Raw genomic sequence first — 20588 nt, 5'->3', positions numbered from 1 at the left:
TGGCCTGGAGGAACACAACAGCAAGTTCCAAGGTCTTAATCTGATTGAGCATCTGTGGGATATCCTGGACTACCGAGTAAATGGTAAATGGCTGCTATGCGATGTAGAGCCCATCAGTTTTGACTGATCACATCCACACATGGATGGCACAGCACCCGGGGCAGTTCTGGATAAAGTGTCTCGCCCAAGGACAATTTGGAACGTGTGGCAGCAGGACCTCGTATCGAACCCTAGACCTTCCGATCCAAAACCAAAAACGGGGGTGGGGGGTTGGGGACCCTTATTCGAAACAGCCTTGAATTTAACTGAAAATCCATGGATCTCAAGTAAGAACTGTAACACCTTACAGTGAGAAAAACTAAACTTGATTTGATTTTTGCAGTTCAGTACATTTCAGCTCAAATCAATTTCTTACAAACTGATAAACACAGTTTGAAATGTTGATTTCAGAGCAATACAATAGTTACAAAAATATAAAGATATAGTCATTTGTTTCTACTGCATTTCATGGACCTTTATGCAAACTTTACCCATGTAGGCCTTACACAGAAAGTGAATTAAAACAAGCTTAACTTCACATTTTATTACAACCTATATTCACAGTTGAGAGGAACACAAAGACAAGAGCTAGTTGGTACATGACAGACATTGGATTGTTGGAAAGATGCTGTTTTCCAAGGATTAGCTCTTTACAGTCAACTTAATGTTTTAGTTTGTTTTGAAGTCCCTCTGCAGCAGAGCCGTCAGTGAGCATGATATGTGCACGGGAACCTTTTAAACTCTAACCAGCTGATGTTTTGGTCACTGGATCTCACCTGTTTTGTTGGCTTATAGGATGGTGATATTAAGCAACATCATTCTAATTTAAGGTGAGGTGTATGGCCCCTTATTGACTGTCCATTCAGTCATCCAAAACCATTTTTAATAGAGCTCCTTTAAAACTATTTGGCATGCACTAAGTGTAAAAACACTGCAGAGAACATCTGGCACAAATCCTTTTGACATATTGTGGCAGGAAAAGCAAAGGATAAGCTCTGTGTGCGTTCCAGTAGCTTGGGTAAGTCCTGGGGTTCTGATATTTGCTCATGGAGAAGAGTCCTGAGGCATTTTAATAGAAGTGAGCCATCATTTACGTCATCCACCACACCTGTGCTGTTACTGCTGTGATTAAGACCTGCGGCTGTTTCAGACAGAGAAGTGTCTGCAGCAGATGATACCCGAAGAGCAGAGGAAGGCGTGTTAAAACAAAACACCATGGTCGGAGTCATGCTTCCTTTCCTTCATTTCTACATCTAAGATTACTGGACTGTAATGTTGCCCTTTGGTATTGCTGCCCCTTTAAACATCCAATCATTTCCAATCCCATCTAAATCACCTTATAAAGCCTCCCAGTATGAAGCTATGTTGAGGTTAATGTGACTGATATTAACCTTTTCTTTTAACCCAGACTGAACTGGATCCTTTTCCATTTGAAGACAGATTAAGAGTCATGTTCCACAACATGTGTCACACTGATGAAAACTCTCTACATACTGAGGAAACGACTGTCCACGAGCCATCCGTGTGTCAGGAACCTTCCTTTGACACATCGTTTTCCACAAATGTTAGACAAAAATATTTGATCTGAACCGACACTGAAGTTTCTCACTGCACATGACAGATGACTGTCTCACAGCGGCCCCACTTCACCCCGAATCACTGGGGGCCTGAGCCAAAATAACAAGAGCAGCTTGTCAGGCATGACTGAAAATGAATGAGTATTATTACGTAATCCTCCATTAACAAGTTGTCTGCTGTAACCTCAGCCGGAGGAGCAGCCGGAGAGCACAGGAGGAAGACATTGGACCATTGTTCACTCACAATAGACTTCAAAAGAGTGGGCAGTTTTCACCCAGACGCTGCTTCTGTCTAAGTTGGACTCAAACTTAAGGTGCTTTTTGAGCAGAAGTACCAGGAACCTTTAGTTAAAGGAACTACTCTTCCAGGGACTAAATGGTTCCTGTGGCCAATTGTTGTCTGCATTTCCTCCAAGGCCCAAAGTCCAGCGGAGATTATGCAAATCAGACCAATGACGGATGAAGAAACAAGTTATTGCACTACATCGCCAGACCAGTAGAGGGCAGTAAGAAAGAGACGGAGGCCTTTCAACAAAGATGATGCCAAAGAAGGAGACAGACAGGCCAGCTTTTTCAGGTACTACACTACAGTTAGCCTGTTAGCACGGAGGAGATTACTCTTGTGCTGTTTTTCATGATGCTTTATGACATTGCAGATGGTTAACTGAATCAACGCTTGGAATAAGACGAACACGAGCAAAGACGTTTTAAAATACCTTGCATGCTCGATTAAAAGCAATTTTAAAGGCCATGGAAGTGATCGACTGGTGTTTTGGTTTAAATAGCGACCCTGTTAATTGGTGACTTTCTTCCCTCACAAACATCTTTAGTGATCATTAAATACTAATCTGAAGAGGATCTTATGACATTTTAATGAAAACAAAACAAGGATGCATTCCTGAGGACTCCCTCTGGGTTTCAACAGCTGTTGTAAACTCTACAAACACTGATATGTTCAGCTGAAGGTCTCCAGTTTACAGGGTCACTCTTCAGACTGTAACACCAGGAGCTGACAGAGATGCATTTGTGCTATCAGGCTCAGAGAAGACGACGATAAAGAGTTATTAAATCAAGTGAGTGAAATGTTATTGTGGATGGCAGCTGAAATAAAAATACTTACATTTAAAAAACATTCAGCATTGCAGGCCCCGCCCCCAAAAGTTCCTTGACCTTTGTAAAGTACTACTCCCCAAGCAAGGGCTTTTCAGAGGGAGATTTAATACCCAAGAACTAAATTTAGACCCTGGTTCCTGCTGTCAAAACATGCATAGTTCCTCAAAAGGTCACTAGTTCCTGGGGAAAGTTCCTGCGATTAAAAAGCACCTTTAGAGGTGGCTCTTAAAAACAGAGAAGCAGGTTTGTAGGTTAAAGCAGTGAAATGGTTTGAACTAATTTACTGCCTGTCATTCTCAAACTTTAATCATAATGTGATTATGAAACAAACCCGATTCAAAATGGTCTAGCTGGTGGAGATCCAAGACTTCCTTGGATAAGAGCTGTCATGTCAGAGAGCCTGTGGCAGTGACCTTTACTGGATGATACTCCTGCTGATGTCAGTTTCCTTCCAGCTGGATCCAGAGAAGCCACTTTTTGATTTTCTTTCCCCCTGCTGTCAAAATGTCTGCTCAGTTTTAAATCATTTCACAATAATGTGTCATAAAAATCAGGCCAGTGTACAACCACACATTAGCTTGCTACAGGCCTGTTGACTGATGGAGACAACAGAGAGGTGTGGTTTGTGGGTGGATGAGGAGAATCAGGGAGGCTTTCTTTCAGCACCTGAGACAGAATCTACATTCATAGTTTCATAGTTGGCAGAATTTAATGCGATTCAGCTTGATGTCTCTGCTGCTCATTTGGATATTTATTCTACTCTTTATTTTGGCGTCTCTGCTGCTTTTTGCACATCAATGTTTTTTTTATGGTGAAACTCCGACAGTGTAGATATTTGATTGATGTAAACACAGAGCAACAGGGACCAGCAGACAGCTCTGCATGAACACTAATAGATATCTATTTATTCATTTATTTTTATGCAGCTTGAAAAAACTCGGATTTGATGGTTGGCAGCGCATCCATAGCAATGTTTTTCTTATCAGCCTGCTTCCTCATTCATGTTCAAGTCTTAACATTTTCCTGCTTTTCTGTAATCAATCCCACTAAACTGAATATTTTTAATCACGGTAAATAACGGTAGCACCTGTAAAAGGTCTCTGTTGGCTTTTTCTTCTCACTCACACAGTCCTGTATCTTTGCCAAAGCTCACACTGTGCTGCAGTTTGTGGCTGCTTCGTGTCTGTTTCTTTGAGTTTGGTCTTCCCCTTGTTTCCTCTTGTCCTCCTGTCCTCTCCAGGTATATAGACAGTGATGTCAAAAATATCCTAAATGTTGTTACATATGCTATCAGAAGCATTTAAGCCACATTGTCAACAGGAAGAGGTGAAATCATAACCTCTACATGTGCTGGACTCTTTTCTGACGTGCGTGATCAGGTTGTCCCTGGCATTGCCTTGCTATTCAGAATTAATTACTGTTATTATGCGGTTTTGTCCAATCAGAATCAAGTATTTACCACAGCCAGGTGATTAATAAGAAAGCTGTTTAATAACCAAAGATAATTTATATCATATGGAGCAGTTAAACCGTCCATTAGAGAGAGAGAGGGCTCAAAGTGTGGCTGTTCTTTACCTTCCAACACGTGTTTCAAAAGTCCAACACTGTGCCCCCCTTTCTCATACACTTTGGACTTTCACAGTCTCAGTACTGACATGTACAGTTCATGGATTTAAACCTTTTATTGTGTCTTACTTCCATTTGATAGATAATCCTGTTTTGTGATTGCTATGGGGGGTTAAGTAATGTTTTGTTAAGTGCTTCTGTTAAGTCAGGAATCAAGCTCAATCAGAAGCTTTGGCTGTTAGCATGTACTGAAGGGGCAGTGAGTGTAAAGACAACAATGAATCACTCAGGTGCTTGAAAGCTTTAAAAAAAGAACCAGCGTGACATTCCAGCTTCTTAATATGTATAAGAACAATATCTCTCAAATATGTGTTTCTTTGTATAAAATACAACGTGAAAGGAATATCCCTGGTCACTTCAAGTCTTACTTCAAGTCAATTCTCAATATGTTTCAGTGGCACCAAATTCTGGAATATTTATTCCAATGTGCCTAAAAACTGTTTGTCTTTAAAATGTTATAAAAGATGCTTGAAAAAACTTTTAACCACTGTTATTTAACTATACTCATTATGCTCAACCACATACTCATAGACAGGTATCCATACACATCATATTCATATCTTGTACTTTTGAATTCTGTTGATGTTGTAAATGTATTTATATTAATTGCCAGATGCCCACTCGCGGGTGAAATAGGACAGATTTTATTTTGTTTTAAAGGTAGAATTTATCCTTAATCAGTCCCTCCAGGAAGTTGCGATTTCGCGATCGCAACTATCAACGCAAATTCAACCAATCAGCGTGATTTTTTCGCGGCCTTGCAATTTTTTACAATCACCGCAACTTTCCCGCAAATTTGACCAATTACCTTAATCTCAGCCCCTGCACGTCATCGGTTTAGTCATCAATTTCACTTCCTTGGAACATAAACGTAAGTCCTCACTTGATCGGCATTTTTCAACAACAAAACACGCACAGAGAACAGGTGTAAAGGGAGGACAGCAGGCAGGACAAGTGACGATGACGACGTTGTTATTTATAGATACTAGAGTTATTATCTGAGGGGCTCAGTGTTAGCTTGGTCTCTACCTGCAGCAGGTGTGCTTTATGAACCAGCTCTCCTCACCTCCATGCATCTGTCAGTCCCTCCAGGATTTCACAGGATTTTTTTGTGATTGTTGCGTCCCCAAAAAGCCTGAATTTGCGACAGCTTTTTGAAAAAATTGCGGTGAAAGTTGCGATTTTTTTTTTTTTTGCTTTTGTCCCCCAATAACATCTCAGGGGCAAGTAAATACGCTAAATTACAGTTGTTTTTAGAAATCATTCTTGATGTGGCCACTGACTTTATTTTGATTCTCTTGATTCACATGAAATGACTGTATTGCACATTTACGACGGTCCCTGAATGCACCTCGCAGCGACTGATGCACAGTCAGTTCACGGCACACAATTAATCTGCATCTTTGATGACAAGGAGTTGATCAAAACTTACTGAATGTGTCTGATGTTTCACCAAACTGGATTAAATCAAGCTGTAGATGCAGAGCTTTTTATGGTAACCATGGCAAAAACGTCAAACCTCAAATATTAAACAGACGTCCCCCGGTTGTGTCTTTGTCACTAACACACACCGGGGGGTAAAAATCATCAATGAAGATGAGACAGATGCATGGAGGTGAGGAGAGCTGGTTCATAAAGCACACCTGCTGCAGGTAGAGACCAGGCTAACACTGAGCCCCTCAATCTATAAATAACAACGTTGTCATGGTCACTTGTCCTGCCTGCTGTCCTCTCTCTTTTCACCCGTTCTCTGTGCGTGTTTTGTTGTTGAAAAGTGCCGATCAAGTGAGGACTTATGTTTATGTTCCAAGGAAGTCAAATTGATGACAAAACCGATGACGTACAGGGGCTGAGATTGAGGTAATTGGTCAAATTTGCGGGAAAGTTGCGGTGATTGTCTAAAATTGCAGGGCCGTGAAAAAATCGCGCTGATTGGTTGAATTTGCGTTGATAGTTGCGATCGCGAAATCGCAACTTCCTGGAGGGACTGATCTGTCTCATCTTCATTGATGATTTTTACCCCCGGTGTGCGTTAGTGACAAAGACACAACCGGGGGACGTCTGTTTACTATTTGAGGTTTGACGTTGTTGCAGCCATTGCCGGAAAAAAAGCTCCCGTCTTCAGCTTGATTTAATCCAGTTTGGTGATACATCAGACACATTCAGTAAGTTTTGATCAATTCCTAGTCATCAAAGATGCAGATTAATTTCAGAGTGCCGTGAACTGACTGTCTGTGCCTCTGTCGCTGCGAGGTGCATTTAGGGACCGTCGTAAATGTGCAATACAGTCCTTTCATGGCATTTTTCTGTGAATCAAGAGAATCAAAATACAGTCAGTGGCCACATCAAGAATGTTTTCTAAAAACAACTGTATTTTAGCATATTTACTTGCCCCTGAGATGTTATTGGGGGAAAAAAGCCCCCCAAAAAATCGCAACTTTCACCGCAATTTTTTCAAAAAGCTGTCGCAAAATCAGGCTTTTTGGGCCGCAACAATCACAAAAAAATCCCGCGAAATCCTGGAGGGACTGCTTAATGATTTTAGAGCCAGCAATACCAGCTTGGGAATTTCACCCAAATAATGAGTGAAAAAGAAAGATTGAAGTTAAGGCATTCAGGTTCGTTTTACCTCTTAAAGAGCCGGAGATGTGATTCCAAGTTTAACAAGAGAAGTCCTTTTATTTAGACAACATAGTAAAAATGACAATAAAATAATTGTTAATATATTTTTGTGTTATTTCATTTTTAGTATCAACTACTGTCTTTATGTCTCAATCATAGACTGTATTAATAATGGACGCAGTATCCGTGACGTCACCCATCTGTTCCTGAGAGACGTTTTGAAGCCAATCGTCGGCGGCAGCCATATTGGAAATGCTGAAGAGGTGGGGTTTGAGCCTCCTAGCCAATGGCTATGTGTTCCCGCCTGTCAGTGAAGTCAGTCATGCCCTTATTTGGGCAAAAACTCATAATCTTAATATCTTCTGAACCGTTGCGTGAGAAAAAAATTCACCCCTGTACAGTGTGTGCCGATAGAGATTAGCTACTGTAGCCAAGCTGTTTTTTGAACCAGGCTGTACATGTTTATTTCTGCTGTAAAGATCGTCTTTTTGAATGGGTGTCTATGTGGTTTCCAGTGTTTCTGCAGCCAGCCTCTAGTGGACACTCAATGAACTGCAGTTTATAACACTACCGCATGGGCTTCATGTTTTGAGACCAGAGGTTGCCATGTGGTGTCAATTTAGTATTTTTTAATTCATTTTTGATATCAGAATATTATTCTGGATGGAGGCTTCAAATAAGCTCTGAGTATTCTGCCTCTTCCTGAACTGTATATTATTTATCTTTCTTCTTTTTTGGTCTATCATTTTAATTGTGCAAATAAATAAACAATCAATAAACAAACTCCAATCACGGCTGAGAAGTTAATGATTACAAAACTTGAGGTTGAGTGGTGACGATAAGATCATTAATGGAAGCATCTCTTAGACTGAAACTTTAGCTGGACTGACACATTAAGAAAATAAATAAAATCCAACAGCAGGAAACAAAATAAAACCAAGCTGCAGCTGACGACTACATTCAAATCTTCATCTCTGCGGGGCAAAGATCCCAGAGGTCACTGCGAGTTCTCCTGTTGAAGGTCACAGGTTGTTGAACATCAGCGTGTGGAAACAGAGAGGAGAGGATGCTACAGCTGCTCGCCCACGGCGCCGAGCAGAGAGAGAGAGAAGGAGAGCGGTGGGTGGGTGGGGGGGGCGGCGGGGGGATGGAGGGACGAGGATCTTGTCAGAGCGTTTCTATTTTTACACTTCGACCTCACTGACTGTCACACCCATCCCACCCCTTCTCTTCCCCCTCCATCCCTCACGCTCTGAGTCTCTTTGTTTCCACGGCAACCGCCTCCCATGTCTCCCTGACAACACACACTCCCCCCTAACCCCCTACAATCCCCTCGCTCCTCCCCCCCCCCCTTGCACTCGCCAATGCAGTGATTATTACGGTGCCGCAGCGACGCGGGGAGTCTGGGCAGGAGAGGGGGAAGACGTGACGTGGATGCAGGAGACAGAAAGGGCAAAGAGATGGAGGATGGAGGGATGAGGGAGGGGAAGAAACAGCAGGGAGAGGGAGAAAAGAGGGATGAAGAAGGAGGATATAGATACAGGGATTGAGGGAGGCAGCAAGAGGGACAGAGGAGTCTGGAAATAGATGAAGATGAGAGATGATGAAGGGCAACAGAGGAAGGGAGGAAAGGGGAGGAGGAAAAACAGAAGTGGTGGGAAAGGGAGTTTAAATGAATACAGAGAAAGAAGTGTCAACCTGTAGAAGGACTGGCAATAGAGATAAAAATAGAGACTGGGGCGAAAAGAGCAAAAGGAAGGAGGACAAGGAGAAAAACATCGTCTCCACAGCCTCCCTGATAAACCACTTCTAACTTTCCTCTTCTCCATCAGTGTCTCAGAGAGTGGAGAACACGACCGGAAACTTCATTTAGAGTTTAAACGAGGAGCTGAGAATAAGAGCGGTGTGACTTAATGAAGTTTAAATCAAGAAAAACATCAATTATAAAACAACGTAAAGAGAGAATCCTGGCAGCTCCTCTGGCAGCCTCTACATCTCACTTCATGTTACGTCTGCGTGAGTCAGAACTGGCAGCACGGCGGCAGGAAGGAAGGAAGGAAGAAGGGACTTTTGGTTATCCTGGTCACAGCAGATGAAGTAGAAATGAAATGAAACCTGCAAGAATGACAGACCTGGATGGGCTTATGCAAAAGAGAGTAACAAAGAGGAGTGATGTCAGCGTCGAGCTCTGTCATTAAAGTGTCCTAAATGAGCTCCTGCAGATTGCAGAGCTCATGTTAGGTTCACACATTAGGATCATTCTGCATCGATAGAGAAGACAATTTCATTAGCCCGACATGCTCTGGCACTGATGGATGATCCCAAACACCTATTATTATCCCAGTTGCCATGATTGCACCTTAAAGGAACAAGTCCCTCATAATGAAGAGCATTCATCCAGCAACACACAAATCTTCGGATGGATGGAAAGCTGATTCAGCTGCAATCACAATACAAAAAATCATCACCTTAAAGGTGACATATCACGCTTTTTTCATCAATATATATTGGTCTAAGAGGTCCCCAAAACATGTCTTTAAAGTTTATGCTCAAAAAAACACTTTGAAATCAGATTTTGGCATGCCTGAAGAACCCTCTTCTTCAGTCCTCCTCAGAACAGGCTGTTTTCTCTCTGACCATGCCCCCTCAGGAAGTGGATGTGGCCTCGGCTCTCCAGCACGTTGATCTAATGTTTACATGTTGGCTGAATATACACGGCTGCTCACAAACCCGCATTACTTCAACCCTCTGAATCTGATCCAGAATCTGATCCTGACGGAGAGGCGCCTGCAGCAGGACCTTTCTGAACCATTGGTCACAGGTTTTGTGTTTCTTGTTGTTTTATTTGTCAGCATGTCGACGTGTGTCTTGGTACACAGCTACCAACATGTAGCTATGTGGCTATGCTAACTAGCGCTAGCACTTTTCCATGAAAATAAAAATCATCCACTAGATCTTCAAATCTGCAGACGTGGGGAGTAAAACCGACCTCTGCCAGAAAGGCAGCAGGACCTTTCTGAACCATTAGTCACAGATTTAGTGTTTCTTGTTGTTTTATTTGTCAGTATGTCGACGTGTGTCTTGGTACACAGCTACGACATGTAGCTATGTGGCTATGCTAACTAGCGCTAGCAATTATCCATGATAAATAAAAATCTTCCACTAGATCTTCAAATCTGCAGACATGGGGAGTAAAATCGACCTCTACCAGAAAGGCAGCGGGACCTTTCTGAAGGATTGGTCACAGATTTAGTGTTTCTTGTTGTTTTATTTGTCAGTATATTGACGTGTGTCTACTTGGTGCACAGCTACGAACATGTAGCTATGTAGCTATGCTAACTAGCGCTAGCACTTTTCCATGACAAATAGAAATCATCCACTAGATCTTCAAATCTGGGGAGTAAAACCGACCTTTGTGTTTATTAAGACAGCCTACAACTAGCATGCCTCCCTCCTAAGCTCCTTGTTAGCATACATGTGTGCAGGGAATGAAAAATGGAGGAGGGGTTGAGTTGTATTTTATACAGTCTATGGGCTGAACAAGCTCCGAGCTCTGACTTCCTGTTACAGTCCGGATGGCGTTGTGACGTATGAAAAACACAGAAGTCTGAAACGGCTCGTTTCACACACATTTACAGAAAGGTGGAGAAATCAGAACAGGGGCAGAATGGATTTTTTTCATCCTCTGGGGGTTTGTAGACAGGGACACATATTTCAGGTAAAGAACCATTAAAAAGTCCATTTTGCATGATATGTCACCTTTAAATCAATGCTCACTACAGGAAACTTTTGTGTAATCTCATAGAATCATTTAGTTCAGTTTTATTTCCTAAGGGGAGAGATTTGTTTTAAATTTGAGCTGGTTCTTAAAATGAATCTATGCTTGGACACTCACTTGTTTCTGAAAGATTTCCTGAATATCAGTCTCTCTGTGTCAATCTCTCATTAGACGATCATCTCTTAGACAAACCAACACCTCACTTCGACTATACCAGGGTCGGCAACCTTTAACACTCAAAGAGCCGTTTGGACCCGGTTTCCACAATAAGAAAACACTGGGAGGCGCAAATCCTTTTTGACATCTAAAATGAAGATAACAGTGCATATATTACTTTTCTACCTTTATGCTATGTATAAAAAAAATAGTGTATTCCTTATGAAATCAATGAAGTGCTACAGAGAAAATGAAATTTTATTTCTGTATCCAAAGGAAACATTTTGACCATTTTAAACTCTGGGGGAAAAAAACACACTGGGAGGGTTTATGTCATAAAAAGCTGAACTTAAATGATCCATACTGAAATCCAAATTTTACAAATTAAGCTGCTTTTTATTTTAATGTTACAAGTTCATGATAATCTTCAGATTCAGAATTACAATTTAAAAAAAACTAAAGAACAAAAAATAAAATGCACTTCAAATGATTACTCATCATCTATTTTTCAAAGCCATAGGGAGCCACAGCATAAGGATGGAAGAGCTGCATGTGGCTCCAGAGCTGCGGGTTGCTGACCCCTGGACTATACTGAGGCAGATCAGGACCGACAACATGATTTTCATCAGTACGAGCCGTCCTGTGAGCTTGACATCATATATTTGCTTCCTTGCACAGCTGGCTGAGAGTCGAGTCAGCAGGCACTGTCCTTGGCACTACTATGGGTAACATTCGAGGGTGTAGCATGGGGACTCTGAACTGGATATCAGTAAAAGATAAGGGATGAAGGGATGGATGGATGGATGGATGGATGGATGGATGGATGGATAGTTGTCTTAGCCGCCAGAGGCCGTTTGTCTCTGCTGAGCCCTGGCTGCAACACTTTGTGGTCACAGCTGCAGTCCTCCCAGTGGACACTTGGTGGAGTCAACGTGCAAAGATGAAGCACTTTCTTTCCAACACACACAAACTGCAGCAAACACTGCAACACATACTGCAACCGGATCATCTATCTGCAACTGCAACACACGTGGGTCCCCAGGGATACAGAATTTATTGTTTTCACTTAGATTGAAGCTCACAGAGGCTCAGAGTGAAGGACGAAACCAGGTCATTACACCTCATCTGTGAGAGAGCGTGTGTGTGTGTGTTTAAGAACAGGTAAGCGGTGCTCACTGCTTTGTTTTGACTGAAATAAATATTCCACACACACAAACCCACAGACACACACACAAACAGGATTCTGCATATGCACAAAGTTTGGCAGCCCTTTTTTTTTTCCATTTTGAAGGCCGCACACGCACGCTTCCACGGCTAAAGTGAGGGTGTCCTTGCCTTATGTAAGGGTGAAATTGTCCCAACCATCAATAATTTATCTGATAGAAGATAGAAGAGGTGTGAAGGCACAACACAGGTTTAAAAATAGAGACATGCAGGAGAAAAACAGGAGAAAACATAGAGCCAGATGGAATAATAAAGTGGCAGAGCAGATGTTTATGAAGAGAGTCTCTGGACAAAAGAAGCACTCGACCTGCTGTTTGGACTGAGTGAGCCTCATGGACACTTCCATATAACTCAGCTGAATAAAAAACACAAACAGCATCTTACTCAACATCAGAGATTCTTGTGTTTTCACTCTCAAAAATGTAAATGTGATAAGAAAATCAGGGATTGCAGGGGACACAGTTGGGCTCATCCCAGTGGTCGTAGATTTGACTCCCAACCCTAGACCATTTGCTGCATGTCTTCCCCCACTCTCTACTCCCCACATTCCCTGTCTCTCTCCAGCTTTCCTATCAAATAAAGGCGAAAATGCACAATAACATAACTTAAAACAACAAACATTTTAGTGTTTACTGATATTCCAGTTGTGTAAGATGCTTGATTCTGATTGGTCCAAACCCAATCAAGGAAAAGAGCACCAACAGTTATCTCTTTCAACATTCAGTTTAAGAAGTGTGAAGTGCAGAGGAGAAACACTCCAGCAATGAACAGAAGATAAACAAAGCTCAAACTTCATGAGTAGAATAAATATGAAAAGCTTGGTTTGTAATGTAACAGTATCTCTGTTTTGGAAAACAACCCACTTCACTGTTGGCACTACAGTCTACCCTCTTTCCAAATCCCATGAGCTCTGCACGGGCGTGCTTCAGCAGCATCAGATCTCGGTTATGTCCATCACTGTGGGAGGACCAGCCACAGAGCAACATGTTCGCTCTGGGACGAGTTAGTGATAACTCAATAAGCAAAATAAACCGGCTGTCCTCTGCAGCAGGAACGGTCCTCCAACAGACAAAGAGCTTGGAGGAGAGAGAAGATGCTCAGAGTTCTTCTAAAGATCCACAGTGATCCTGTCTTACTGGGACAGAAGAGCCCTGAACTGACTACAGTCCAACATGTCAAATATGAAATCACCATCATTAAGGAAAAGCCGTCTTGGCACTAGCATTTCTGATTCTTCACATATTAAACACAACAATGCACTGAATTCAAAGATCGTTCTCCAATCAGCTCACTTCTTTCTTTCTTTTTTTAACAGATGAGGGTTTGACCTCTTGTGCAAGATGTCTCATCTGTGTGGCATTCACATTTAGCCAACACAAAGGAGTTGTTCTTCTCAGCATCAATAGTTTATAGAGAATGACACAAGGTGAAACTCCACAGCAGAGCCAGAAAGAGGGGCAAGTTGCACCAAATCCTTATGCTGAGTTTGAATAAACTGCTCCCCACATAGCAAAATTGATCCCATAGGTCTGGGCTAGATCTGGCGTCAAGCTGGCACTGCTGGCTGACTGCTGGCATGGCAAGTGGTGTGTCAACCAGATGTGGACCAGGTCTGGCAATGATGGCATTGAATATATGATGGCATGCCACATCTGGCGTGATTGTGTCTTGGTTTATGTGGCCCAGATCTGTCCATGCCGCACCTGGGTCGATTAAGGTTGAGCTTGTGAGTACATTTTTGTGTTTCCTCTTTTAATTTTGTTAATTAAACCTTTTTGTTAATCACTTTGGGTCCTCCTCCTATTGACACTCCTGGTTTTCCTTCCTTCCTCCAATGCAGCACATTCTCTTTACTTTTACTGGTGACTTTAGACATCATCAAGATTTATTTATGTTGTGTTTGTGTATCTATTCAAAGTAATCAATATATACAGGATTACTACATGTGTATGATAATCAAATGTAAGTAGTTGAGCTGGTTATGATCAAACAGGAAGAATTAATACATGTAATTCATTCATGTTAGCATGCTAAATCATGCCACTCCTGCTGAGGTCAGGTTTCCAGTGTGGCCACCCCAAGCCAAAAGGTCTAGCTCCGCCCCCCTTTGCAGAGGATTTACTGCATCCTCACTGAGATAAGTTAGTTGTTTGATACACTGATTATTTGCATCCCCAAAGATGAAGCTGCATCTTTTGGGATCAGCAAAAACTTTTAAAACTTTGAATTGCAAAACCAGCTTTGGTAAACCATTGCCTTGTATTTCATCACAGAGAGACAGAACCTACAGAACCTACTTTGAAACCACCTTTCAGAAATCAGATGAGTACCATTCTCAAAAGATAATCATGAGACGGGCACAGAATTCATCTGAAACACATCCAGGGAGGTAAAAGACAAGTTGATGTGCTGCAGCAGCAGCAGGAGGAGGAGGAGCTCAGGCGATAAAAGAAAACAGTTTAATGAAAATCTTGATTTCATTTAGTTTCTCAGTGAAGCATGGCAGAGTGCTGACATGCACCTTAAGGAACAGGCCTACCTGAACATAATGAAACATCATTAGAGCTGCAGTCGCTCAGCTGGTAAAGCTGAAGCTATACAGACTTATATCCTCTTATGTTTGAATTAAGGCCGATAAACAAGTTAAGAAATATGCAAAATTAAAAAGAGTAGACGCTTCATTTATGGTTCCTCCTGTTCATGTCCTGCTTTAACAACCGAAACAGTCTGCTGTGAAGTCATTTACATCCTCTGGGTGTGTTTCAGATTTAATCTGGAGGATTTGGACTGTGCCTTCTATTTTTATCTTTAGTTCTGACTATAATGATGAAAATATTTCAGATTCAGATTCCTAATCCTTTCTACAAATGTTCAACAACTTTGGGATGTCATACTTGATGTGTAATTTCCCTTTAATTAGACTGTATCACTCATCTCTCTGTGGCTACATGCTGCCATCTAGTGACACTTCACGGTGCTGTGCTGATTTGCAGGAGGAGGACTTTTTGTTCCATGACTACAGATTGTGATGCAAATGAAGTTTATATGATGACTTATGTTGTGCTTTCCTTTTGACTATTAAAACATGCATTTCAATGTAAAGCAACACAAGAAGGAAAACTGATCTTTACAACAACAAAACTTTGAACCTGATTAAGAACATCCTTCACTTTCACTTTGCTTCAAACCAACCAAGGCAGAGTCAAAAAAATGGAGTCACTGTTCCCCACACAGTCTTAGCAATGACCTCCTTATGAGAAGACGTTTTGAAAACTGCAAACAGGAAAAGATGTCTTACCTTTTGGTGAAGGTGGAGAGAACGGTGCCGTCATGGAGGAGAAACAAGGGGGAGGGGGGAGAGGAAAAAAAAGAGGAGAGTTTTCAGTCATACAGAATCACCTCGCACAACAATCCAACATTGACCCTAATCATGTCTCAGCGTTAGGACTTCTTAATACTTTAAATGTTTCACAACTTGGTTTTGAAATTCTGGAAGCTGCCGGACATTTTAGAGGTGTGTTGTTATTAAAGCTTTAAAGGCCTGTGTCAAAGGAAACACTCAGGAATTGAGATCTAAGGTGTCAGATTTTGGTCATATTTAAAAACAAAAAATTGCATCAAGAGCATCAAACACACATTTTTCTCTCCAGTGTGAAGTGTTAAGTCAGGTTTTAGTGTTAAGAGAGGGCCGAGGAGAAGCAGAGCGAGAACCACACTGGAAAAGAAGCATCATTCAGCAGACTGTGGGATGTAGCCGGAGACAAAGCACCTGGGATTTAACGTATTACTGTCAAGGGGGGGAAGAAGCAGTAAACTGAGGTCGTCTCAGGGTTTTCCCCAGTGTACAAGAAGTCTGACAGGCCAAAGGGAAGCTGGCTCTGACTCCAGACATCAGACTGATGCAGCAGCTACACAGTGATCAATGTGTCCCGCAGCTCTGTCGTTCTTTTGTCATCACTGGGGGAAATCCTGATGTTTCATTGTGGTAGTATTTTTCACAGAGGAGAACAAACTAGACAAGCAGATTCTAACTCGGGATGTGATGTGGATGAACAGAGAAATAAATCTTATAGCCTATGAAGTACTCTGGATCTTTGCATTGCAGGATCGAAACCACAAGAGGCTGCAATAAATCATGTCAAGGTTTGAGTTTGAAGGTTTCTGAAAGATCTGAGATGTAGTACACTCAGAGGCCACATTCAGGTACTGAACACCAGAGGTCATAGTCAGAGAGGATGTACTGAAAGGTATTATACCAATACTTAATGACTTAAAAGCAGTTCATTAGAACGATGCTGTTAACGTTGACCTTTGTAATAAACCTGCTGGAGGTCAAATCTGATGCAAAAACCAATGCAAGAGAATATTTAGCTCCTTACAAAGTGGCTCCAGATTTTTACACATTGTGTGGAGTTTCCTGGTTCAGTGTCATCATTCGACTTCAAGGTGAAACCATTGTGACAGACGGGTGGCTTCATATAGATTGGGGAGGCTCATAGAGGGAACCTTTGGATAGACTTTTGACTAAATGTTTCTCTTGTAGCTACTATATAAAATGGTGAATTGAGACTTCACCTCACAGGTGGTGTGAGTGTTTTGGATACTTGTGTCACGTTCAGACCAGACGCATACAATTTGGATGTCAAAATTGTGTGTACAGGAGTGCCCAAGACTAGGGTTGCAAAATTCTGGGAATTTTCAAAGTTGGAATCTTTCCATGGGAATAAACCAAGAATTTACTAAATTGAAGGTTGGCTCTTAATAAGGAACTTAAATATAGTTGGAGAGAATATATTTGAGCATAATCCTGACTAAAATAACCAGATTTCATGCAAGTACAGTTGAATATCTATGCTATTCCTCAATCACATGCACATAGCCCACTGCTTACTGCAGGGCGATTGAGACCACGCCCCCTACATGCACTGTGCATTCCTCCATCACATGCACTGAGGATTTCTAGAAGATGCCTTTTTATATTAGTTGAATGGGACTTTGTTGGAGTGAGAGCAGCTCTTTTCATTTAACATTTTAAATGGGACTTTGAGGGATTTAATTTTTGTTAATTTTTGAATGGGTTGGGTCGGGGGGATGAGTAATATCTAACTCAACATTCATGTTTTTGTTCTTCAATGAAAGAATTGATTTTTCAATAAAATATTAAACACTTGATAAAGTGCTACTTTCTACTAAATCTGTTTTAATTGAATTATTTTGGATGGATGTCTGCTTATAACAAAACAAATATTTATGCTTGGATATGATACCTTTCCATTAAATTACCCTCAACTCCCAGTTAATTCCCATAAATCAAAATAATTCCCATGGAGAGTTTCCAATTTAGAATATTTCCAAAATTCCCCAGCTTAACTTCCCATGGAAATTCCCACCTCTTTGCAACCCTAACTAAGACACACATTTTTGTGAGGGGGGAGTTCCCACACCACATTAGTCTGTTGTTATCAAACAAGGTTGAGCTCACGGACATTGAACGGGGAAGCCGGTTATGCTAAAGGGGGCGGAGCTAACTTCCTGCTACAACCCATAGCAGGATTCAAATGGGCGCTATTTGCGCCGCCAGACCACTACTTCCGTCTATTCGCGTCTTTACATTGACTTTACATGTAATTCATTCGGGTTTGATGGTAACTCCCCATCAGAGCGTATTCCTCTTTCAACATTCACATTACAGATGTTCCCAAACAACTAATTTCCTAGTAGTTCAACATGTAGCCTAATTTATTAAACACAGCTGAACACAGGATCGCAGAGTCTGTGAGAAAACAATGTCAAATTGGTTTATGAGTGTGGCTAACATTAGCAGAGCTAGCACCACCAGCTTGCAGTCCTCCTAGCAGGCTAACATCCACAAATCTGCGCCGGTCATCGTTCCAGACACAGCCCACATACTGTGTTTCATCAATGTTTCGATCAAATGCTGCTAAGCTACTCCCCAAGAGATGCCATCACGGTGCTTGTTTGCATCCTGGTAGTAGAGCGTTATAGCATTATGGTAGAAGCCATTAACCAGAGCCCCAGCTAGTGGGAGTTGGCTGCACTACAGCTTAGACACAACCGTCATTTCAGGGCAGACTCAAAGTCTGATTGGACGAGCGAGGGTGACACATTTAATCGCTTAGCTTACTAAACGTGCACATCCCTCACTCACACAGTTTGGGACACTTTTAGACCACCTGCCTTCATGAAGCATCCAACAACCTATCTTAGTGAGAATTTCTGTAAACATAGAAATATCTTCCCTTCAATAGATAGTTGGAAAACACCAGGTGCAGTCAAAATTGCCAATAGACCCCAGGGCCTCATGGAAGGTTGTGTCTCACTGATCTAAACCTTGTCTTGCATTAAATCTTAAAATCTCATCCTGTGGACATCATGTAATCTAACTCCTCTTCGACTTCAGAGACGTTAACAAACAAGCTAAGCGATGCAAGGACCCAGGTTATGTTGGAGTTTGTACAGACAGAGGAGATAGTGGGAGGTTACACAGCGACTGACAATCAGGACGAACAGGAGACAGTGTAGCAAGCGGCGTTATCGGCAGGTCAAGTCATTAAATTGTTATGATCACGATAACAGGCACACAGAGGCAGGCAGAGGGAGATCAAATCACACAACTTCTCACCTTACCCTTGCAGTTTTGTTAATAAAGGGCCCGACCAGCACAGTTTCTCCCATACTCTGATTTACTGACGTATCTGGCTCATATGTGTCTCAGGTAAAGAGCAGATTTATGCATAGCTTTGTAAGAATATATTCAAAAAATCTGCATGATCTGGCGGGCCCTGGTTATTACAAATACATACAGGATCAAGCACTGGGCAGGCCTGGTGCTCAATCATAAGACAGAGAGCCATGCATACAGGAAGACAAACAGAAGCTACTTCCTGCTTCCTAACCTAGACTAATTTCTGCTCAAATTAGCCCCATGTTATGAAATATCTTCCCGTAGTTCACCAACCTTCCAGTGGGGGGAGCTTTGGCGACGAGGACTCCTGGTGCTCTGAGTGTGCAGGGAGAGAGGGAGGGGCTGCAGGGGTGATGGTAGGAGAGGGAGTGACTGTCACTGAGCTAAATGGCGTGGCTACACTTTTGGAGGGAGTGTCCTTGGGTGGTGGGGGCGTGGCTTCGTTCTTAAAGGGAGAGACTGAGGTGGCAGCGAATGCCGTGCCAACAACTGGAGCAGCTGTAGTCATAATGGGCGTGGTCAGAGAGGACGTGAGTATCCCTGAGGGGACAAAAGGTTTAGCGTCAGCGTTGAGAGCTGACCCAAATGCAGATTTTGGAGGATGTGTGTCTGCGGCAGCGAAGGGTGACGGGCTGGTGAACAAAGCGGAAGCAGGATGGTGGTCTGGTGTGCTCTTGGAAGGACTGAAAAGAGAACTGACTTGTGAAAAGGGGGCTGAATCTGTAGGGGTGGTCTTAGTCAAGGGAGCAGTAGCAAGTGAGGGGGTGTTGGTGATGGGGGTGGTGGTCTGCGAGTCAGGAGTGGATCCTGGGGGAGTCTGGAGGACTGAATCCAGGAAAGAGAAGGTCTGGGAGACTGGGCTGAGGTTATCTCCTGTCATTAATGCGAGACTACTGTTAGCATCTCCGGCCATGCTCTTGGTGGCAGCAGTGGTCACGGAGGTAACGTGAGGTTCAGGTTTGCTGGTCAAAACCTTCTCCTCGTTTACTTTCTGACCATCTTTGGAAGTGATGGGGAAATCCTCTACACACATTGGCTCATAGGAGCGCGGTGAGGAGTCGGCTACAGGGCTAGCATGGGAACGGTTGGTGAAACTTGGGGGTAAAACAGGGCTGGGGCTGGCGTTTGGAGTTTTGGAGTCAGACAGACCAGAGTCGGCAGCTGTAGCCCAGTTAGGAGCAACAGAAGCCTGGGTTGGGGAAAGGGGCTGCGGAGGCGCTCCCCACTCTTCCGGGAGCCTTGCTCGACTCTTAGTCTTCTTGCCTTTCACTCTACCCCCTCCTCCACTCTCCCTGATCTCCCACTCCCAGTTCTCATCCTCGTCCTCCTCTGCCTCCTGTTGGCCCTTGTCCTGCATCCCATGCTTATCTGACTGGCCGCTGCTATTCTCCTGGCTATCCAAGAAGTCGTAGGCCTCATTGTGGGTCTTCCTCTTCTTCTTCTTCCGTCTCTGCTGTTGCTTGCCAGTCTCGCCCCCCGGGCCCGCTCTCTCGGGGCTGAGGGGCTCGGAGGTGGAGGAACTGCTGTCATCCATTGAGCCGCTCGGAGAGAGGACGGGAGCTGCCGAGGGGGGAAGGGCTTTATAAGAGGAGGAACCAATCACATACTGTATCAGAGAGTCACCTGCCAAAAAGCCATCAGAGTCAGGTTACCATGAGTGGTGTTCATACTCAAAGCCTAAATTGTTTACTATTTCTTAACATGTGTGTAATGATACCAATGAAGTGTTTTTCTAATGAGGGGAGCT

The 20588-nt window shown here is 42.7% G+C and overlaps 1 protein-coding gene across 6 annotated transcripts in view; it reads right to left on the bottom strand.

Annotated features, from left to right (window-relative positions):
• Window positions 1–20588, bottom strand: part of map4l (microtubule associated protein 4 like) — a 145137-nt gene that overhangs the window by 55104 nt on the left and 69445 nt on the right. For all 6 annotated transcript variants that reach the window (XM_034703668.1, XM_034703669.1, XM_034703670.1 and 3 more), the window contains exon 6: window positions 19115–20401. In XM_034703668.1, coding sequence (XP_034559559.1) covers window positions 19115–20401 — 1287 coding nt within the window. The remainder of the gene's footprint in view (window positions 1–19114; window positions 20402–20588) is intronic.

This window comes from Notolabrus celidotus, chromosome 15 (genome assembly GCF_009762535.1).
Source record: "Notolabrus celidotus isolate fNotCel1 chromosome 15, fNotCel1.pri, whole genome shotgun sequence".
Classification (NCBI taxonomy): Eukaryota; Metazoa; Chordata; class Actinopteri; order Labriformes; family Labridae; genus Notolabrus; species Notolabrus celidotus.
This window is presented reverse-complemented; position numbering and strand designations above follow the sequence as displayed.